Source organism: Schistosoma haematobium, chromosome 1, assembly GCF_000699445.3.
Source record: "Schistosoma haematobium chromosome 1, whole genome shotgun sequence".
NCBI classification, from domain to species: Eukaryota; Metazoa; Platyhelminthes; class Trematoda; order Strigeidida; family Schistosomatidae; genus Schistosoma; species Schistosoma haematobium.
In genome coordinates, this window is record NC_067196.1 from 65,354,379 (window position 1) to 65,379,168 (window position 24,790).

At 34.2% G+C, this 24,790-nt stretch overlaps 1 protein-coding gene across 1 annotated transcript in view; it reads right to left on the bottom strand.

Moving 5' to 3' along the window:
* MS3_00001877 (uncharacterized protein) overlaps positions 1 to 17,697 on the bottom strand; it is a 121,222-nt gene extending 103,525 nt beyond the window's left edge. The window contains exons 1-4 of the mRNA XM_051209383.1: positions 17,399 to 17,697; positions 12,576 to 12,680; positions 10,895 to 11,016; positions 8,623 to 8,720 (exon numbers count right to left, since the gene is read on the bottom strand). Of these exons, the coding sequence (XP_051074836.1) occupies positions 8,623 to 8,720; positions 10,895 to 11,016; positions 12,576 to 12,680; positions 17,399 to 17,467 (394 nt within the window). The 5' untranslated portion in view covers positions 17,468 to 17,697. The remainder of the gene's footprint in view (positions 1 to 8,622; positions 8,721 to 10,894; positions 11,017 to 12,575; positions 12,681 to 17,398) is intronic.
* Positions 17,698 to 24,790: the final 7,093 nt, after the last annotated feature.

Sequence of the window (24,790 nt, forward strand, 5' to 3'; positions counted from 1 at the left end):
ATTAATATACTAACTACCCAAGGAATGATAAATTTAAATGTAACCCGAAAGAATGATGTAATTTTTTTCAGTTTCCTATAGTACTTATTTTGTTACCGATTTTGTCTTATATGTTCGTTTTTTTTCAACTTTTCACTTAAATATCTTAACAACTTCACATAAATTATCATATTGTTTTTCAAAATAAATACTGTGTGAATATATCATATCATTGGAGAAAGTAATTATCTGTTTACTTAATGATATAATTACACAGTTAGGGTAAGAGGAATTTATAATAAAGCATATAAACAGTTGAGTGTAATTCTACCATTAACTTTAATTCACTTTAATTGGAACACAAATAGTATCATGTAGTTATATGCAAGGAAGAACATGACACACAAATAGTGTATTTAAATATGATATATGATATAATGTAATCAAAATAATGGGTCTTCTTTTACGTATATAAAGGATAGGGACTCAACGTTTTTCTATCGAATGTACCTTGTGCAGATGTTTTATGAATAAAATGGAATTGGAAATGGGGATTATTGGATACCACAAGTAAGTGGCTTAAGAATGTAATACACTCATAGTGAAATTTAAAGAGTCAATGAACGTTCGTATTTGACTACCTGTTAAGATGTTGGATACTGGAAAGAAATAGTTGTTCAACACTTTCTGGTTTATAATGATTATATGGATGAAGTTTATTCATGGTGTAATTTACGATGAAAATAATTGTTTAAATATCGTTTTGTCATACGGAATAATTATATTTAATAAACTAAGATTAAAGAATGTAATATAAATATAAGGTTAATGTTAAGACAAAAGTTCGAGCACAGTTCATCACTGAAGAAAAATTTATACGTTCAACTTAAGGAAAGAAACGAATAATTACGTTTAAAGGTAACAATTTCAAAGATGGATATTTTTTAACAAAAGATTTTACTGTGTTTAAAGTCTGAAGGGATATCAACACTGAAACCTAACTTACTGAGCAATAACGTTGAGTTATGTGTAGCTGAGTGGCCCCTCTGTAGTCATACAGAAGCGCCTAGTGGGAAAAAGAATCTGAAAATCTCTTAAAACTCAGCCAATACTTTTTACTTTGTTGAGGAATACGATAGCGTTGAAAACAATAATTCAGTCTTAATGTCTAACAATTATTACTCAATTTTTACTCAGCTCATAAAATAATGTTAGCGAAATTAACCTGTATTGAAAAAACACCTTCAAGCATCACACAAATTTTATCAACTAACTAGTAATTAATTTCCAACTTTTACTCGTAGTCAATACAAGAATAAATGTTTTTACACCTTTGATTAAATGCCTAGTTATTTGGGTAGTAGTTAGCTCTTATGACAATGGTAACTCATAATTTCATGATGAGCAGTCATACATTTCATATATATCAAAAGGCAACATTTTGCTGAATAATTTCACAGCAGAGTAATTTATAATATGCTACATAAATTTACTTAGATTCACTGTTAACCACGATAATATACGTGTATAATACCAACAAACCTAAAAAACAGAGATAACTGATTTCCATCAATTACGGCAAAAAATTTGCAACAGAAATCCAAGTCACAACCCCTAGACGTTCGGTGAAGTATCGAAGTAAAAGTAAGGAAAGATTGACATCTCTTTTAGTTATTTATATCAAATTTTAAAGTCTTCTATCTTATTGATCCTGAAAAAAAGCTATAAAATAAACTAGAATTTTATCCATGCTTATCTATACTAAACAGCATATTTTTATGTCTGATAAATCACTCAGTTTATTATGTCCATCAATCGACATGATAATTATTATCCATGATCAGTCTATATAAAGTATTACAAAAAATACTAACTCTGTATGACGTCCTACTGTAGTTGTAACATACATGCACACATACATAAAGAAAAGAAGACATGAAACGATAGACAATTTAGTGCAAAATTACCAATAATGAAATACTAAAACTATTCACAATTTAAGAGAATGTTGATGATTTAATTTAAATTCAAAGTATGCATATAACTCCTATTAATTCATTTTTTGGAAAGATTTTAATAAAACTTTAACCCCCATTAAGTTTCAGAGTGGATCAATTTAAAGTGGACACAAAGTCTAAATAAGCAATTAAATTGGTTGAATAGTTTTTCGAACGAACATCTTGATCTTTCTTTATCCTTCATTTTGCTTAGGTTTTAGCTTTGTTTCTCTCATTACTTCAATATGCTATTTGTATGAAGGAGATACGTTACGCAAAATAAGTGTATAGTCTGTGAAGATCCTATACTTTGGAAAAAGTGGATAGTTGGAAAATTGATTGATCATTGAGCTGTGAACAATGTTATATTTGTCTAGTTGCTTAATGCTAAAATGATTCTATCACTCGAACTTCAATGAAAACGATAGCCTATTCGACTTGAAATTTTTTGGGCTATGTTGTGGCGCTGATCATTTTCGATTCAAGTAAGACATGTCAACAAGGGATACTTATAATCTTGGCAGAACTGATACTTCCTATGGAACAGTTTATTCGTCCACAAATAAAAATTGTTTGTTTCTATGGAAATAAAAAGAAGTGTTGACTTGTATGACAAAAACTACTATTTTAGGCAAAGTTCATAGGTTTATATTTTATATATAAGAAACAAAAACGTCTTCTTGGGTATAAATAGCTTACGGAGATCTGGTTCAAATATATTTTTAACTTTTAAAAACTAAAAAATGTTGCATTAATAGTGTTATAACTTGTCATTTGAATGCTTATTGTCTTGTCTCTTTTAATGCTACTTTTTGTATCTGGCCGTCGCTGATTGTTATGTCGGAAACACTTATCACTTATACTAGGAACGAGGGACCCCAAAACACGACGACGACTCTAGTAAAAAATACATTCATTTACATACCGATTGTACACCCATTTTGATTAATAATTAGGATGAAATCACATATATGAAAAATAACAAATCACATACTGAGCATAGTTCATATCAATGGAATACAAGAATATTGCATATTATGAAGAATAAAATATCATACGAGAAAAGAAAACAAATACTACATTGAGTAATGATTACATTGGATCAAAACGGAAGTAATCTTGAACAAAACCCATAGTGAGTAAATCAATTGAAAATTGACTTTTCTTTCCATCATATCACATCCCCTTCTTTTTTTGAAGACTATGTTAAGATCCACCTTTAAATTTTATGACTTCTTCCTCCCCCACGAAATAATGTTGGATCTTCATATTCCCAAGTTACAGTTACTTTGACTCTATTTAAAGCATATTTCCCGCATTGAGTAGAGTCCACTAGAACTGACTAGATGGTGAGGATCAGCGACACTAGATATGAGGTCATTAAGGTTTGATTTTTGTGAAACATTTTCATCAGATCTCTTGAGAATTTCATTAGTAGATAATCGATCACTAGAATAATCAGCATCTATCAAAATTTTATTAGGTTCTTGATCACCGTTTGATGCATCCGACAAATTTTCCTCATTTTTGTAAGAAATTTGATAAAAAGATAACTTATATGAGAACAATGTTCTCAATTTTCTCTGGATCTGGTCGTCTTCCGTCTTTATCTATTATGAACCCAAAGTACCGTACTTGCTGCATATAGTCACACTTTTCCGCTCGGAGGCGTAAACCATAATTGGCTATGCGTTCTAGTACCTGGTCCAGTTTCTTCTCCAGGTCCATTTTGTCTGCTTTCATCATTATGAATTCGTCTAAATAAGCTGTTGCCCCTGGAATACCTTGTAACATGGTATCCATAATTTGCTGGAAAATAGAGGGCCACGTCTTCACCCCAAAAGGTAGTCTGTTATACCGGAACAGACGTTTGTGTGTGTTGATAGTCAGGAGATCTTTGCTTTCATCAGATACCGAAATTTGTAGATATGCGTTGGATAAGTCCAATTTCGCAAAAAAAATGCCACCGTTCAGCTTAGCGAAAAGACCTTCCGGTAAGGGTAACGGATACTATTTATTTACTTGAACACATAAATATTGGTGCAAGAGGGTACCAAATATATATGCGCCACACAAGTCACTTGATTTGTGTGTGAGCTGTGATACTGTCCGGGTGCCCAGACCGAAGCAGGTGGTTTCCTTAGGGGACCACACCCCGAGCCTTTGACCTAAAGGTCTGACCCACAAGACAGTGGAGCATCGTGAGGAGATGCATTCTCATGGTAGCCGGTGACCAAAGATTAGTTCGTACGCCATTTGTTCCCGCAGGATACTGGAGTCCATGTGCACCATTGGTTTGGGATCCGGTTAAAGCGCCGGACATTCGCTTTCCGTCCTCTCATTTTTGTAAACAACACCCCCGCCACGAGAAGGCAGTGAGTAGGACTTCCCTGGCAGAGGCTGTATACTCGTGGCCGTGTGAGAGCATTTCGAGAGGGAGGGCGGGCCCACCCCACTCTCGGCCATACCAGGGTACTGGTGAGACTCTAGAGCTTCATTTAATCCGATAGAGTAGTCTGCACATAGACGGACGCTTCCATTTGACGACCACTATTGGTGCAGCCCAGTTCGAGAAGCTCACAGGTTCGATAACACCCATTTCCTGAAGCCATTGTAATTCTTGTTCAACTATTGGAAGAGCAGCATAAGGTACAGGTCCTTTAGGTCGAAAGACGGGAGTAGCTGCAGGTTTTAGGGTTAACACTGCTTTGACCTTCGTACATTCCCCCAATCCTTCTTTAAACACGTTGTGGTGTCTTTGTAGCACGGCATATTTCTGGTTCCACTCTAAGGTGTTGTCAGTTCTGATTCGTCTGCAGATGCTGTTAATAGAATGGTCTGCTGGTTTGTGTCCCTATAAGGTCTAACCCCATTAAGTCGAGTGCTGGCTTCTTTGTAAGATATACTGTTGCATTCGTTGTTACAGTACCTTTAGAAACAGTGCAGTGCACTTCTCCAACAATATTTAACTTCACCCCAGAATCACTGTGTGCCAGGTGTGTTATTAGGAGAACTGTGGGTCTTCCAATGTTCCTCCAAGTTTCTGGGCTGATACGGGCAAAACCTCTTATAGTGCCAACTTCCACATGACCAGCATGGAGATGATGGTTTGTCGCTGTCATTACGATAATTCAGCGTGCTGGAACCTTGTGAGACTTGTCTCTCGGCTGCATTGACGTAAGGGAAACGGTTAACCGCTCTCTACCGTCGAGGTATCATGCTCCAAGTTCACTAACCTTTGGCATTCGGTAGTTACTTCCTGTAGGGTCATGTTGGGGCAATGTTCGAGCTTGCTTAGTATTCTTGTTCGGATGTCAGCATCTTTGGGGGAACGCAGGCTACAGATAAATACTAGGCATTTAAATTGGTCTTCAGTCAGGGAAGACAACTTGAACCTCTCACACTCTCGGTTCACAATTCCTGCATGTTTCACCTTGTCATCTAATTCTTTCGTTATCTTCAAGCATTTGTAACGGATATTAAATAGAAATGACTGTTCTCCAAAGATTTGAGACAGGGTTTTAACTGTTTCATCGAAACTAAAGTCTCGTGGGTTCTTCGGGAGAATGAAGTTACTATAGCGTTCATGTTCCATCGTCCCAAGTTTTCTTAGAAGTATTCTGACTTTTGAGGCGTCATCAACTCTGCAGAGATCAATATGGAACAAATCTTCATATTTCCTAAACCAAGAATCAAAAGTTATACCTGCTGCACCGTCAAAATTAAATTCATGAATAGCATTAATGATTGAATCAGTATGAGATACTTGTGATTCACCAAAAGCAGGGTTTTACTGGGACAGGCAAAATTTCTGCATCAAGGCTTCCATGATTCTGATTTGGGACTGTTCAAATCTCTTCTCTTGACGCTCCATATAAGCTTCTAGTTGCTCCAAAGAAATATGCATTGTCATTTTCCCGTCGCCACTGATAAGTCTTGTTAATTCGAACGCTTTATTCGGTTCCTAAGCTATTCTGGTAACTCGCAAGCTAAAACTACGCATCGACCTGAACTCGAGAGAAAAGGCGCAAAATAAGTGAAAAACACTTTACTTCAAAAGTTCATTTTTGTACAGAAAAAACATGGGTATTTATAGATGTTAACATTCGTTAAACCAACATCATATTTTGGCCAATCCGCTAAAAGACATATTGTGCTACTGACCAATAGTAGCACGCCACGTTGATATTCTAGAAAGCTCCATCATGCTCTGACTGGCTAGGACTCTTCGGCTCCGTTGTAGTTCTCGGAAAGCCAACTCAACAAATAGCACGTTGATATTATCCTATACATATTTGCACATAATACATTAATGTATAAATATATAGAGATGAGAGTCCACCATTCTTCTTTGATGAAACATATTGAATTTTCTTCCTTATATAAAATGACTTCACTATCAGACTAAACCATCTATAAAGACTGACTTTCACCATAAATTATAGAAACAAAACAGTTTACTTAATCCCCTAGTTTATTAAGACTAATATTGTAATCATACAGAGGCTACACCACAATAAATACTGCAAAGGTAAAGAAAACAAATTAAGGAAACACAAATATAATTTCTCTCTGAATAAAGAAACACATTCACACAGTGTTAATATTGACGAAAGAACAGTATGTAAGAGTAGCATATTTCTATATTTTTACTAAAATGTATAAACATTTACAAGTCGCTGATTTATTTATACATCGAAATTTTGTTTCTATTGCTATGATAATCAATCAAAAAATCTTAGACTTGGTATGTGTTTTGTCTGAATGATATAAACAAGAAAACTATAAGGGCCAAGACATCCATTTTAATAATAATGAAGGATATTACTCACTTTTGGCAATAGCTTTTTACACTACAGATGTTTCAAAAATATCATTTTCTTTTGAAGCGATAAAAAATAGTAAACATTAGTCAATGTACATTTTTCCGACACATGTAGTCAGTTGTAGCCTAACTAAGAAAACATTTTGCATATTTTATACTAAGACGTTAGTGTAATACGACAAATGTCACGATTTTAGTCTTAAATCTTAACCAATTATTACAGTTCAATTTTGCAATGTGGAGATTATGTCAATTGACTTAAACAATGTATAGTACTGTGGTTAGCAAAAAGTCAGTAATCACTAATTAAGAACAAGATTATCACTATAAATCAATTACAGTGTGTGTGGAAATAGATAAATATCGTAGTGATCACAGACTATTTATTGTTTTACTCAATAAAGTTCTGAAACCTTTAAACGGTCTAACCTGATATTTTGTTTCATTATATTTTAATTCCAGATGAGATACTACAAACAAAAGCTCTCCCGACTGGTTACTCCCATTAATTTAACTTAAAAAAGTAATTGATAACCATATATTAATCTTTATAATCACAATCAAAAGCAAACTTATCATCTTAAACAATTATTTGTGTCAAAGACTAAAACAGAATACTTTTTCCTAAAACCAAGCTGAAAAACATGATAAGAAGAGGGGATCAATACGATTAACTAAACAAATGTAAGTGAAATAGTTTGTAAAAGACCAATTTAACTGTGATACACCCTTTTACTTACTTTGTTTGGTCTAATGTTTTAATTAAAAAAGAAATGAAATCACATATTATTCAATAAACAAATACAATATTTTGGTCTACCTTAACTTACTAATTACCAATAAATGTTTACAAATTTGTTACTACATTTCATTTTTATTTAATAGATTTATTAAAATGAATCTTACTTCATTAGATATATGACTAAAAGAAATGAAATCTACAACAAAAAAACTTTGAACAGAGATACTTGAGGAAAATTATCATTAATAATTCTCAATTAGATGTAAATTACAAAAGAATACTTCATTCTGGGTTTTTTTCTATTTCCTTAATTAAAACAACCTACTACTTACAATATAAATTTATTTAGCTAAAATAACATACAAATAACTGAATCTATAAATCTATGCATAAATAACAAGAATTTTATGATTAAACAATATCAAAACAATCTTGAATCATTTGTTAATATAATGAAAATTATTTTAATAAATAATTTCAGTATAGAAATTTCAAAAACAACAACGTTTTTACAAACAAAAGTGGTAATAAATAAATAAAAGTAATATATTTGTAATACCCTAATGAGTAGAAAAATTGGTTTTTCTGATGTTTCGTGACTCAGTGTAGGTCACTTCTTCAGAGTATAAATAACCAAATTAAAATTAATCCAAGTTTAAATAGTACAACGGAACAACACGAAAAAACGTGTTAATACTTTGTATTTGACTAAAGGCAATTTTTATAAACAATGATGAGTCCTAGATATTATTTTATTATAAAGATATTATTAGAAAGTAAATACTTGCTATAAAAATCAATAATATAATTTACCAACATTGGGTTTTAAGCTAAAACTATAGAAAATACTGATTTTTATTATTATTATATAAGACTTTAAAATATTTGTAACATTAGTTGACTTAGTCAGTGGTGAGATGTTACCACAAATCTCTGATGTCAAGTAAAACAATATGCATTACAAATAATATTTTTGGATAAAAATAAAAACTGGCATGAAAATGTAACCTTTCATAAATAATTTTACAATATACACATAAGTGTATTTGCACAAAAATAATAAATTTATTACTTCTTACCTTGTACAATGAATGCTGCTAGAAGAGCAGCAGTACTTTCACTACATTGCAATCGACCAGAACGTAAATCAATTTTGATTTGTAAGGCGAATAGATATCTGAAAATAATCAGTAAATTAAGTTAGAAAATAGTATAATTTGGGGAAAAACACTATTTAAATAGCTATCTTTCATAAAAGAAGCAATAAGACATAAATAAAATGTATTCACATCACTAAAAATTATTATTTTAGATATCAGAGTACACGTTTTCAGCATAGAAAATGAATATGAATAAGATATATATATGAAATTTATTAAAATCTTTCTGAATATGAATATTATTCTTTTAATCCACTTCAATAACGTGTATAAATATAGGCATATGTATATTATGAGTGGAATATTATACCGGCGAGAGAATTCATTCGATCATAAAGCACTAATCAATGTTGACAGTTAATCAGTTTAGTAAATGGATGACAAGAATAAGATACACTAACCAGTTTGTAGTGTTGGCAAAAGATCAAAATTTTTGCTTTGATAATAAATGTAAAATATATTAGCGACTGTTAATGGCTTTTGATAAATTTCATCAAAACAACAAAAATTAAAGGATTAGAGAATTAAATGCATCTTTAAATTTGTGAAAGCTCTCTTTCAATCCAAACAGCCTGAAATAATAAAGCAAATTAACAAAACCGAAAAAGTACAGTTGGTATTGAGAAAAAACATATTAGATATGTAAAGCCTAATGAATACGCAAAAAATGAAGGTGAATGTTTATGTATTAATTTATACATAAAGTTATTTATTTTCACAACGTTGATCATATGCTTTCGAAAAGTTTGGTTTGAATTTCTTCACAAACAATATTAACTTAAGAAAAATACTAGCTTGATAAAACAGAATCTCAACTTAGATAATCGTTACATAACAATACAAGTTATCATTATAAAAATTAAGAGTAAAATGGATAGGTTATTCGCTCATTTATCAAGCTGAACGTCTGTTGACTCAAATGAGAATAAAACATTGTCAAGGAATTAGAGCAAAGACTTTTCACATAATTCTAATTCAAAGTAAAGCATAAAATACCTATATTCTACTGAAGTTAATATGAACTTTTAATTGATGAATAAATAAACTGCCTTAATTTTTAACTCGAAATATCGATATTAATCTTTCAATCATTTCCACTTCATTATATAGCGTTTATCTATTTTGTGATTTTGTTTCCTCAATAACAATTTAATTTTTCGAATTTTACTAATTTTAATGTATGTTATTGACAAAAGAGAATATTCTTCATAAAAAGCGATTCATTTTATTATGTAAATTTTATTTTTCCTGTTTCATTCAAATCATTAAAGTTTTATAAAATAGATATCCACAAATAAATAAGTTGATTGTTAGGCTTATATTTTGTTCACGATTCTTCGACTTACGAAGTTTAGTAGAAAATAAGCTGAAATTCGACCTTTGCTCATTGCTACCTGAACAAATACTTGCTGTAAATAAATAGGTCTGGCATCTAAACGATTAAGTAAAATAATATTTCGGTTAAATAAGTTATGTTCTTTATACACAATAATTTGTCTTGAATCACGCTTATTATCACATTCCATCATTATTTTTATGTGGTTGGTTTGTATCTTACAAATATATTGTTTGGACGACTAAAACATTTTAAGTAGATAATGGTTTGGAAAATTGTTAAAATGGGTTATACGTTAGAATAAATAAAAAAATTTGTCATTCGGTCACCATTTTCAAAGATCACATTAGGTTAGATTTTCGAATGTCTCAATCAGATTTGACAGAAATCATATTTCTATTTAAGTGTTCAAGTTTAAGAAAACGATGATAACTTTAACAATGTTTCTGAAAAATCAATCAACTCATTGATACATCATAATAAAGTTATTCACATCAAGTATCTATGAGAGTAATTGCAGTTTTTCTTGACTAAACATGTATTATAATAAGTATTCTTTGTAACAAAACTATTTCAAATTAAGAATCATGCAGGACACCTTGTTAAGTTAGTTTATCAAAATAATTGTAGAATATTTTTCCGAAAAAAATAATAAAACATTTTCCTACTTGGAAGTATTTTCTAGGTAATTTTGTTGACAAACACAACATATTAAAACAAATCAAATATTCTAATAAGGGAATGTAAAATATTCTATGCATACATAAATAATATAACTTAGATTTAATAAAAACATAATACACTATTGAAGGCCATTTACTGAAACTATGCATAAGTATGTTCATATTCACTTACCTGGTCAATTCATCTTCTAATAAATTTGGATGAGGGGTATAAAACTTGACGACGAAAGAATAAAGAAATCTTTTTGAAATATTTATTTGTTTATTTATTGCTTTTGAATGATCTAACCAACACTAGAAAATAAAAAATTAGACAAAAATTATGAAAAGTTACGAAATAAATTAAATGATTTTTCTTTTAAAAAATGTTTTAAAATATTATTTGCTACATTACAACTACGAAAAAATAAAGCACTAAACAAAATCTCTAAAATGTTTCCAAATATTCAAGATATTTCAACAGATAATACTGACATGACATAAAATTAATTAATAGAGTGAAATGAACAGGTTAGTCATCTTTACAATAGAAATATACAAGAGAGTTTTGCTTGGTTATTATGATCTTCAAAAATGTCACTTATAATGTTTATTGAAGAGTTTAATACATAGATAGGTAAAATAGATTGGAAAATGCATAGCAGTTAACCAAAACTTGATTTTGTAATTGGGTTAGTGACAATAGCCACCTTTTCATTATTCCTTACATAAACACAAGTTAATTGTTAAACAAAATGATGTTTTACTACTTCCATAAAAATGCTTCCCCAATCACAAACATGAATCCACCTGAAAAAACTTCTCAGTTAACAAGTAAAAAATTAAACTGATCAAGACCCAGAGAAAAGAAGGGATTATCAATTCAGTTAATGAATGATGGGAATTGTCAACAGAGTTGTAAAGCCAAACACTGACATTGCAAACATGAACGTTAATACACAGAACTGCTCTAGTTATGGAGAGACTGTAAGAGGTAATATTGGTCTACCGAGAAAAAGACTTTCGTACTGAGGCAATCTCACACATAGAAGCCTAGGCATAAAGCATTTACGAAATAAATAATAAGTAACAAACAACAAGTTGATAGGACCTTTATTTCGGAGGGATTTTTAACTGGGTTATTATTCCTTGAATTTATCAGGGACTTTAAGATATGAAACACTAAGCACGTGTTGTTACATCGAATTTCAACAAACTGATAGGTGAGCTACAAAAGTTTAACTTTTATATATATTCTATAGTGATGTAAACTCACACGACATATTCAATTGGAGAACAATTAACATTCCCAAAAGATATAGAAATACAATACATTGTTAATTAGATATTAGTTATTGGGCAAACGTTGCACGTAATATGATGGTTGAAAAACCACAATACCTATATGAAATCTCAAAATACCCTATTTATAATTTCATTAGAACACATATCATAAGTGAGTTTCTTTGAGAGAAAAAATATTAAAAACCAAGTATTTTCCCAGTGCCCACGAAAGTCATCTTTATCGCTTTGAAGACAATATTGATCTCAATTAAACCATTAATTACAAACAATATAATGTTTGTCTGGCGACTGAACACACTGCTACTTACTGCGTATAATTACCTTCCTAAATAATACAGCCCGTAGAATATATTGATCACATTTGGCTGAGTTCTATATCTTGAGATGCGAATTGACATTTTTTCCATATTTACCTGAGTTAAGACAAGTTTATAAGAGATTTGATCATTTTATTCGTTATCGAATCACAAACTTCCATTTTTCAAAACAACTCTTTCTAAACATACTAGTAACGGAATTTATTGCGATTGTGCGCACGTAAAATATAATAACACTTTAATGCAACTTACGTGAAGACCATCTTTGTTAATATATTCTAAATCAAAGTAATCATATTCTACTAGCTGAAGATGTTCAACAACCATTGTGTACAATTCATGCCCAGGTGAACGAGGCTACAAAACAGATTGCGTAGAAATTTAAATTAGTAGTTAAATTTTCGAAGAAAAGTGACTTTATTACTATGTAAAGGAAAAACTGTAACTAATAGCAAAATATTTATTTGCTTAAATGGAAGATATTTAATAAAAACTGTGATTACCAAAGTCGAGTTTCTTAATATCAAAAAAATAATGACTAAATACTAAATCTTATGTTATATCGCATATGGTAGTTGTTTCATATAGATACGTATATTTATTTATGCTAAAATTTGCCTTATAATCAAAAGCTTTGAGCTTTAATACAGTTTATTGTGTCTGTGAAATCTAAAATATGGTGAATAATCATAACTGATCTTTATTATTTTATAGATCATGTTTCTACAAGAGCCTAAATTCTAGAAATTTAGTGATTATATTTAAACTGAATAAGTTTTCTGGTTTTAACGGGATAAAAACTATTCCATTGCTTAAGAATTTATCAGCTTCTCCTTACTATACAAACAAATGTCGTTTTGCTAGAGTCCGTGTTGGCAAAGTTAATTTAGACTATTTGACAGATACCTCTTCATTACAAAGTCAAAAATACTGTTATTAATGTAACTAATAATAAACAGTCAGGTGCTTACACGTCTAAACTGTTATAAGTATCAAAGTAATAAGAATAATATCAATTATTCTTACATCGACGAAACGTCTAAAATCCAGAACAACCAGCAGCGAATAATTTTGAAAAAAGAGGTTAAAAATTTTTTTTATTCAGTTGAAGTCAATCAAAACTATAACAGTTAGTAAAGTATACATGATATATTTTAGCAAACACCAAACCTGTTAGAGTTGTCTTTTCGAATAATTATAATACAGAATTAAGGAAGTAGTCGGCTTTTAGTTTTGAGTAATTATAATATCATGCAATTAAATGTTGAAAATTATGTACTTTCCCCGTTTTAGAGTTGATAATCACTTGACTAATACAAAAAATAAGTGAAACAAGAGAACTAATAACAAATAATGTCAGTTTAATAGTATATTGATCAGACATTTACTTTTGTTAAGTAATAATGTAGTGAACGAGAACGCAGGTAAGGACAACTGATTTTCTTAGGCACGAAATTACAGAGTTACTTGATAAAATAGAAAAACCATACTCCAATACCTCATTTGCAAAATGTTCATTACTTGTTTCAGACTTCATCGTTCCTGCACCTCCATACTAATTACATACTGTTTCCGTTCATTCCGCTCCGATTTTCTTAACATTCTACTCCCAGGCATTTTATTCCTGCTTGGCATTATAGACTACTTATGTTGACATAAATAGCACACACCTCAATAAATTCAACAGCATGAACTTGCCTAAGATTACTGAACACTGAAAGAGCCATCGAATCTGAAATCATTATCTCAAACCATAGAGTGAGTGGAGTTAATTAACTTTTATACTTGAAAAGTGCCAGACGAGCATATAAATGCTTGTGGCCCTTTGCTCAAGGTTTTCGGTTTGAGAAGCAGCCTATACTAATACTTGATTTACGAAGTGAAATATTTAACAAAAAAGCACAGTGAGTTTGTTTCTTGTGTGGTCTTAAAATTATAAGGTCAGATGTAGCCTCACTTAGCTGTTCTAGCAAAAAAAAGACAACTAACGTTTCTTACTCGCCATATCTGACAACTGATAAAATTACTGTGTATATCTGCTTGGGACAACTCTTAGCTAATGTGTATATGTAATTTGTGGAAAAGCTGACACGTGTAATACTTGGTAAGATCCCTTGGTATGAAAACAACGTGGACAAAATATTGATGGTGAGCACTTTTATCAGGTTAGGTTCATGAATAGACGTAATGAAGTACAAAACGAGATAAATCTAACTTATCAAAAAGAGAACAACAATAAACAGTTCATTTTTGATGCACTTCTGATATAAAGAAATGATAAATTAGTTACGTAATTTTTGACTACTTCAGCAGACAGACGATCGCATTCTTCTATATTCAAACGCACAATTGAAACCGTTTATGATGCTAACCTCAAAATACGTTTAAAATCTCTATACTGGAACTTTAAAGAGGAGACCTTTTACGGTTTTGAAAGCTGTAGTAATTAAGATATCTAAATTGTCTTTTGTCTCAGTCGGAGCTGTCAAAAACAGAAGACTCAGTGGCCATTGCCAGCCATAAAGAAACATGATAGAATTTAGATTCAACCTAAAGTAATTTCGAAGTGATATCTAAAATCAACTACTTGGATAACATATTCTTCTTATGAACATGTCTTGGTAATCCTCAATACGTCTTCAATACCAGATACAATACGAAAACTTCAATTCTATGTGCGCCAAGCCTTACGTATCTAATATTTTCAGCCATAGCTATATGTTAATGCACTTTATCTTTATGCGTCTTGATCTTAAATTTCTGGGAAAGTAGATTTGTGATCGTATTGCTTAACTTGTACAGTGAAAATACCTAACATTTTTTCAGACTGACTTCGCCTTGCAGTGGATTATGTAATTTTGTGGAAGTTTGTGATCGTTTTAAACAGCACCACACTTTGAATGATCATTTAGTAGCATCTTACTTTGGTGATCGAAAAAGCTATTTAATTAGCTAAAGGAAAATAATGGGCCCATTAAGAATAGGCATCCAAACAACGGTTTAATGAATTATACATTTTTATTTGTTTGGTTAGGGTTGCTGAAATATAAGTGAGTTCTTAATTAATCAGGTAATAGATAGACTCAGGGTAAAACAGACAATTCCACCAACTAAACGCACGTCGAGTTACAATTTTACGGCGGAATAGTGCTCAAAGGTGAAGACATTGGACTTCCAACGAGTGGGTGGGTGGAAGGTTCTAACACCTCACTCTGCACATATTCGGGCAGCTTGGTGTTATCAACAAATTTTTCACATGCAGAGTGACTAGAGAATGAACATACAGACCTAAACCTGGTGGATTGGCCACATTGTTTAATTACTGTTTATGCCTACTACGTCGCACATATTTATATACTCACAATAAGTGAGCAAGGACAAAATCAAATGCATGTTTTAAACGCACTTGTTTTACTTGCCATTATACTTTATGATAGTTAAACTTTGTCAGGAAAGCGATAGTAGGAAGTTGGTATTTGCTGAAAATATGCCCTAAACTAAACAAACATCCACATTATCCTCATCATGCAACTTGTAAATCTTAACGATATTCCAGATAAATTTGCTTTATCTTTCACTTCATTTAGCAAACCTCTTATGGGTACTTCAAAAAAGAAACAATGTATTGAAGAGAAAACAGTTTTTCATCATAAATGGTAACATACCTAAATATTTGCCTTATGAAATAGTTTGTGAAATAATCTCAAATGTGTTACTGCTGCGTTATCAGACTCTACTAGAGTTGCGCAATAAATCAGAACAAAGGTAGAAATGGACGGATCAAGACAGGACATTAATCCATGAATTTTCTGCTTGCTAGACTGGGTTGTGATGATTAAAATATGCTTCCCAGTTAGGCCTAATACCATAATCACAATCGATGGTCTGATGAAATCCAAGAGAAAGCCCGAACCCCGCTGCAGTGGGCCAGATGCGTTTGTTTTTTGCCCTTATCTAAATACTGAGCTAAACTCCATTTCCAACTTTTGAGCCGTTGGCCCAGTTTGTTTCACTTGAACTGTATTCTCCATGTTTATACCTTCATCACAGTTTGAATGTTTTCCTCTCATTTACTTCGCATATTGTTGAGTTCTTTCCCGTTGTGTTCATTTTAACTGTGGTAACTTGAACAACTTATGGATCGACGACGACTGAAGGACTCCAACAACCCCTTAAATTTTACAAAGCTCATTACACTGCAGTGATTCATTAGTGACCTGATAACATGTCTTGGTTCAAAGAAAATGTCTTTTTCCAAACTGTTATTATGATATACATAGTTACATTATATTTCAACCTGATCTGTGAAAAAAACTGCGATCCATTTGAGCACTGTGATACCACTTGCCCAAAACTGTAACATCTTCGGAAAACACCAATAATTTGTTCATTTTTTACTTAATTGTTTTCACATCCTTAAAGATAATTAAAACACTTTGGTCTTATAAGAATTTACGAAAAGGCTAAAACCAACAACGGAATAACGCTTAAGCTGGAAATGGATGGGAAAGAACTGATATTTTACGGCTACAACTTGTATTTGTTATACAGGAAATCCCGAACTACCACAAAGTTGTTTAGTTATGTTTATTGGGGATTATTCGCTGCCTTTTGGATGTTGTTCGTAGTAATTAATATATCGATTAGTTATATAAATGTGATTAGTACCTCAACCTCGTTTTAATCTTACCCTTATAATGCTAACCAAAATTCCTAGAAGCAGTTACATCACAAAGCAGTCAACGAATAGAATAGTAATAAATACTCTCCCACGTTAGGAAAAAATGGCTGGAGCAGGTTTTTACTTGACCAATAAATTTATACTGCATTTATAGTGTAGAAACTCATGGGTGCAAGTGCTATACTCTAGTTTCCGTTCCAAGCAGTGTGGCGAAAAAGTTACAATCAGGATTGAAATAAACGAACCTACATTTAGCATCACCAGAACTTTAAAAATGTTCGTAAAACAAAATTTTATTTAATATTTGTAATTTGATACACTGAAATGAAATAGATATACTTTTAGAAATAATTGACAACCTTAAATTGACTTTAAATCTGACGATGCAACTCACCAGAAGATGGAAGCATCTTGTTGTTGAATCAAGTAAAACGACATCAACATCAATGCATTTTTTGTTCATCTTGTAGTAATAATTGTAGAGTTTTTACCAGGAAGAATTAGGATTTATTTTTAGATTTCACTAGTTTTATAAATATCCACAACTAAGCGAATGAATTTCAAACAGGAAAGGCAGTATTTATTTTTCAGTACATAAGATCGCAAATCACTCTCAGAAATTCTTTAAGAAGGTATACATAAATTAACCAACTGACTTCGTAGCCATGTTATTTAAAAATAGCTCGTGCGTAGTAAGCCCGCGTGTATGCCTAAATTGAATTAGGAAAAGAAAAAAACGCTACCGCAATTTTCGTAACTGACATTAAATGGTAAAGATGGTACTTTACATCGGGACATCAACTTATGCTCTGTATACCTTTGCCTTTTTGGGGTTTTTTATAACATATATTCTTATCATACGTGAATCAATAATATCATTTGAGTTCTTGTTCTCATAAATCTATAAGTTTTGTCTACCAGGTGTAGCAAGCGTTTTTGATGCACTTGTACGGTTCTGGATACGACTAACAAGTTTCTACCTTCTATCATCATTCAACTTTGCTCTTTCTCGGAATATAGGAATGATGGAAACTGGTCAGGAAGGTGTGGCTGTAACTGTACACAAAGTATTGCCAAAATAAAAGCTTCTAATTATCTGCCAACTTACTCTTTCCCTGAATTGGCGAAGACCATGTGAGAGGTAATAACTGAATCTTTTCGTGACTATCTTCTAAACATCCTTATTCTTTGTAGAACGCAATACGATTTTCTACTCAGTAGATCCTGTAATTCACATTTTGTGATAGGTAAATCCTCGAAATAAGTAAATTTGTAGGTCTTCGACAATTTTGTTGATATCACCCGTTTAATTGAACACCACACTAAGCTAAGACGCTTGTCCTGGCGTATAGATGCTCTCTTACTATAACTAACCAGCTTAGATAGCATAAACTTTGATACACCAATTACTAACCAAATATTTCTCTAAAATATCTTCATCTTCAGCCTATGTTCTAATTGACTCTGAGATCCATGAGCGAAAAAAATTTGAATACGAGCACTGACTTGTAGTACGTTTCCGGGACATCCTCACATACATGTTGAAAGTAGGGTACTGGAACACAATCATCTATTGGTTACTATCCTATTAGACTTTTTCACGCCATTAGGTAAACCAGATTATCGTATTCTGTGCTGAATTCCGCGAGTATAAGTGTGTTTCCAGTGAAGGTGCTCTCATATAGCCTAGTTGGAAGATCGTGAGCTGTTAGAGTTGATTGCATTTCGCCCAATCGGTTTTCAGTGACAAGTGGGAATCCCACGAGGCTCAATCCTTGCTCTTCTCCTCTTCATTTTTGTTTACTGACGACCTATGAAATGCTCTAGATTTCCAAAAGAATATCTAGAATTCGTCATGAGGTCAAAAAAATACATGATTAAACTAACAGAAGCCCATTGTGCCTTAAAATCTGTAGATGCATGATATATGTTTGATGTCTTTTGGACGAGCTTGAATAGACTTGAAGATGCCACAGGCATTCGGAGTTTGACAACGCTTTATCGACGATCGTCTGATCTAATCTGGCTAGCGATTGCAGGGATTGTTAAGCACGGCGTTTCCATTCACGATCTGGTGCGGATGCATGACCGAGCGCCTTCAGCCATGTGAGTCCATTAAAACTAGTGTGGTCAGCATCCAATGTCGAAACCTTACAGAGCTATTTATTTTGGGGATAATTTTTTGGTTGATGATTCTGATGATAATAGTAGATAGGTTATGGAATATACATGAGTTCAGCTAGTCCAAGCAGGAGGTGACAATTTATGGGCGATTGTGTGTTTACCGATTCTTCTCCAAAAGCTATCCACTGATGGGGTTGTGGCCATTTCATCTGAGACAAGATTTCATATTGAGGCAATTCCTAATTAGAAGGAAAGTGTGTATTTCGGTTCTCACACTTTCATGTGCAGTTTTTCGAGTGTTTCATTGAAGAGCGTGGGTGGAACGTTCAGGTAAGGTGTTCACGTTACAGGGATTCCGTGTACTTGTTTGTATATCGTCACATCCTATTCTCCAATGGCTCCAAGAAAATATTTTCATGTCAAAGTCTGTTCTCGTAAGATTTATCCCTTATATCCATCCCCTTAGTTGCACATATCTATATCAGGCCTTGAGTAGGTTTTAAGATATAAGAAACAATTCCGCAATGACTGCGCCAAGTTGTTTTTGACATTTCCACAGGCTAGATTATAAACCATTATTGGTTGCTCAATTCCTTATTGTCGTAAGTCTCATTGAAAGCCAGAATAGATCCCTTTAATTTTTGTGGGCTTTCATATATTGACGTCGTTAGTGTATACGAGGGTCTGTGAGTTAATTTTGTTTGGCCGGTGATTAGTAAGAATCAGCAAGATGAGCAAACTTAGGATGATTATTTGTGAGATTCACGGTGTTCAGACCCTCCAGCTCGTGAATACTTTGTTGAACTTAATACGGGATATCCGGTTTTTCAGGTAGTTTCAAAGACGTTATAGAAGCGATCAGTGAAACGCTTCTTCGCAAATTTTGCTATGAACAGTGAAAACAATACTGTCCTTAAAGCATTTGGGAAAACAAGCGTTTTTATTTTGGCCAATATATTTTGGTCCTAAGAGGTTGTCCAGCGGCCCCATGCTAAACAAAGACTGGTTAGGTTGACCCTGCTTTATTTAATCCTATGCACTTTACGAAGGATGTTATATTTGCTTACGTTTTCTCTCGTTTGTTCATCAAAAATTCCTTCCATTACTTTTGGAGACAATACGGGTAGTACGACTGATATGTGTGAAGCTGAGCTTCTTCTGCTTCCTCCTTCAAAATCTGGAGGGAGAGTTACTTACTTACTTACTTACTTACTTACTTACTTACTTACTTACTTACTTACTTACTTACTTACTTACGCCTGTTACTCCCAATGGAGCATAGGCCACCTACCAGCATTCTCCAACCCACTCTATCCTGAGCTTTCCTTACTAGTTGCACCCAATTCTTGTTCAGTTTTCTCATGTCTATCTCCATTTCCCGGCGTAATGTGTTCTTTGGTCTTCCTCTTTTCCTTTGGCATCGAGGATTTCATGTGAGGGCTTGTCATGTGACGCAGTTCGGTGCTTTCCTCAATGTGTGTCTTATCCACTTCCAGCACTTCTTCCTGATTTCTTCCTCCGCTGGGATCTGGTTTGTTCTCCCCCACAGTACGTTGTTGCTAATAGTGTCCGGCCAACGGATCTGAAGTATTTTGCGTAGACAACTGTTAATAAACACCTGTATTTTCTGGATGATGGCTTTCGTAGTTCTCCAGGTTTCTGCCCCATACAGTAGAACTGTTTTGACATTCGTATTGAAAATCCTGACCTTGGTGTTGGTTGACAGTTGCTTTGAGTTCCAGATGTTCTTCAGTTGTATATATGCTGCTCTTGCTTTGCCGATCCGAGCTTTCACATCTGCATCAGATCCACACTGTTCATCAATGATGCTGCCCAAATATGTAACAGTTTTTACATCTTCCAAATCTTCTCCGTCAATTGTGACTGGATTGGTGCATGCTGTGTTGTATCGGAGAACCTTGCTTTTCCCTTTGTGTATATTGAGACCTACTGCTGCTGAGGCTGCTGCTAAACTGGTCGTTTTCTCCTGCATTTGTTGTTGCGTTTGGTATAGAAGGGCCAGATCATCTGTGAAGTCTAGATCGTCTATCTGCATCCTAGATTTCTACTGTATCCCGCGTTTCCCTTCACATGTTGACGTCTTCATGATCCAGTCGATCACCAGGAGAAAGAGAAAGAGTTAGAGTGAACAACCTTGCCTGACATCGGTCTTTACCTCGAGCGAGTCTGTCAATTGTCCTCCATGCACGATTTTGCAGTGTCATCCATCATATGAACTCTGTATGATGTTGACCATCTTCTGAGGCACGCCGTAGTGTCGAAGAAGTTTCCATAGTGTTGTTCTGTCCACGCTATCAAATGCCTTTTCGTAGTCAATGAAGTTGATGTAGAGTGATGAATTCCATTCAATTGATTGTTCCACAATGATCCGTAGAGTTACGATTTGGTCTGTACACGATCTATCCTTACGGAATCCTGCCTGTTGGTCACGAAGTTGGGCGTCTACGCAGTCCTTCATCCTGTTTAACAATACCCTGTTGAAGACTTTTCCCGGTATTGAGAGAAGAGTGATGCCCCTGTAGTTATCACAGTTACTGAGATCGCCTTTCTTTGGTATTTTGATCAGGAGTCCTTCTTTCCAGTCTTTTGGTACTTGTTCCTCATCCCAAATCTTATTGAAGAGAATATGGAGTATCCTTGCAGTTGCCGCTACGTGTGCTTTTAGTGCCTCTGCTGGGATGTTGTCCGGTCCTGCTGCTTTGCCACTCTTGATTTGCCTGATGGCCATGCTGATTTCTTGAATTGTTGGTGGGCCAACATTGATTGGGAGGTCCGTGAGTGCTGCTTCGATGTTGGGTGGGTTCAGTGGAGCTGGTCGATTCAAGAGTTCTTTGAAGTGTTCTACCCACCTGTTTCGTTGTTCTTCAATGTTAGTGATTACCTTGCCTTCCTTGCTTTTCACTGGTCGCTCCGGTTTACGGTGATTTCCAGATAGTTTCTTTTTCGTATCATACAGTTGTCTCATGTTTCCTTCTCTTGCAGTCTTTTCCGCCGTTGTTGCTAAATCTTCCACATATTTACGTTTGTCGGTTCTGATGCTTCTCTTTACTTGTTTGTTAACTTCTGTGTATTCAGCTTGTGCCTTGGCTTTTTCTGCTCTTGTTCGACTGGTATTGATTGCTGCTTTCTTGTTCCTCCTTTCTTGAATCTTATCCAATGTATCAACAGTGATCCATTCCTTGTGATAGTGCTTCTTGTGACCCAGGACCTCATGACATGTTGAAGTGATTGCCTCTTTGATCCCCTTCCAGTTGCTCTCCACAGTAGTTCCTTCTCCATTGAGTAGATCATGAAAGGCCTGGAACTTATTGCTGAGGACTATCTTGAATTTGTTGAGTTTGTCAGTGTCCTGAAGAAAGGCCGTATTGAACTTTTGAGATATTGTCTGCATCGTTGTCCAGTGTTTCTTGAGTTTCAATTTCATCTTGGCGACCAGCAAGTGATGATCTGATGCTATATCAGCTCCTCTCTTGGTTCTCACGTCCTCTATAGTCCTCCTGAACGTTTTGTTGATGCAAATATGGTCGATTTGGTTTTGCGTGGTGTGATCAGGTGAAGTCCATGTAGTTTTGTGTATGTGTTTATGTGGTAATATGGTGCCACCTATGACCAGTTTATTGAAGGCACATAGATTTGCAAATCTCTCACCATTTTCGTTTCTTTCTCCCAGTCCGTGTCGTCCCATGATGTCTTCATATCCAGTGTTGTCCGTTCCAACCTTGGCGTTGAAATCTCCCATCAGAATGGTCAGGTCCTTTGTTGGGCACTTCTCGATGATTGACTGCAGCCTATCGTAGAATTGATCTTTAGCGTCTTCATCGTAGTCGTTGGTAGGCGCATAGCATTGGATGATGTTCATTGAAATGCCTTCTTTCTTTGTTTTAAACGAGGCTTTGATGATCCTTGGTCCATGAGATTCCCATCCTATAAGTGCAGTTTGTGCTTGTTTGGATAGCATCGATGCAACTCCCTGTGTATGTGGGGCATTTTCTTCATCATGGCCGAAGTATAGCAGAAGCTCCCCTGAAGCCAGTCGTTGTTGTCCAACTTGTGTCCAATGTGTTTCACTGATCCCAAGTACCTCTAGGTTGTATCTTCTCATTTCTGCAGCAAATTGGAAGGCTCCCTCGGTGTCCCACATTGTACGAGTATTCCATGTACCTAAATAAATGGTTGCTCTGGTTATCAGAAGGGGCATCGGCCTCGTAGCTTCCGAAGGAATTCGGCTTTCATCATGAGGCGTCATAGTTCTTCTAAATGAAGACATTCTGACTCCCAAGGCAGAGTTTAAATGGTTTGAATAATTTTTTCCGGTTAGTGTGTTTTTAGCGCGTTAGTTTTCTACGGGATGGGGTCGCTAACCCCATGTCCAACCCTCCTCCTTTATCCGGGCTTGGGACCGGCAGTAGCCCCCTTAGGGACCCCAGGCGGAGTTTGGAGGGAGAGTAGTCTTGTAGAATTATGGTCTACTATGATATTAGTACTGCTCTAATAATAGACCTAATCCTAAAATTGTAGATTTGTCATGATATAACTGCTTAATGTATAAGATCTTACGTAGAAACCACACCATCGACTACACCAACTCCCTGTATCGTAACAACTACCAATACATGATGAAGAACAAGCTTAGGCTAGAGAAAGAACAAAATATTTAATATGAATTAAAGATATAAGGTAATATTCAGCAGGGTCCACGCCTGCATAGCCGAGCCATGCCATTCGATCAACTCCAATTCATTCAACTCCTTGTTCGCGCCTTCTTCATCGTTAGGTATTTCTCCGCGTTAAATATTGAATATCTATTTTCCGAGTAATCTCGTATTCAGCTTTGAGGATTGTGTGGTTATGGTTCAATGCCACTACAGTCTTTTAACATTGTTTCCAAAGTTCCTGTGGTGAGTCACTGAACAAGTCATTTGCTGGTGTACTAATGGCCTTAGTTCACTGGTCCAAGATTGCTCTATAGATTTTGATGCATTCCAGGACTCAGGGCTTCAGTTCTCGCGAGAAAAATTCAGGAGTTTTGTGGATTTTTGCCAGGGTTTCCGAACGTAAGTTTTTTTTCAAAACTCAGGTTGCTTTCTAGATGTGCTTGTCAAATATTTCATGTAACTGTCACTATTCAGACAAATATTTTTTCATTACGTAATAAGAAGTTTGTAAATAACTAGATAGTGAGGAATGCAAACGGAAAAAGGCGGAAAATTACAAACAAATGCCGGATGTGAAAATAATGCTAATGATAACAAAATATTTTTTGGTTGTCTTCAAAATCAAACAAAAGAACGGAATATTTGGTTGAGGAGACCCGAAGAATTCCTCAGAAAAGCCTAAAGTGACCCCGAAAATACTGAGAAACACCCTATCTAACCAACATTCAATATTTTCTCAGAAACATCTCGGAAGTGAAGTCTCAAGTCACACTTCTGATTGGCTGGATACCTATCCTGCTACTGCGTTTATTAGCGTCCCAGAATATTTCAGAAGTCAAGAGCCATCTGAAATGATATAGAGACCCAAGATTTTCTGTACATAATCTAACTTTGGAGCAAAGCGTTCTTTCCATATTTCTCTCGTATTCAGGTTGCCGCGTAAATTTAGTCTGGGATGAGCATGAGAAACCGAACCAAGCGTTCAC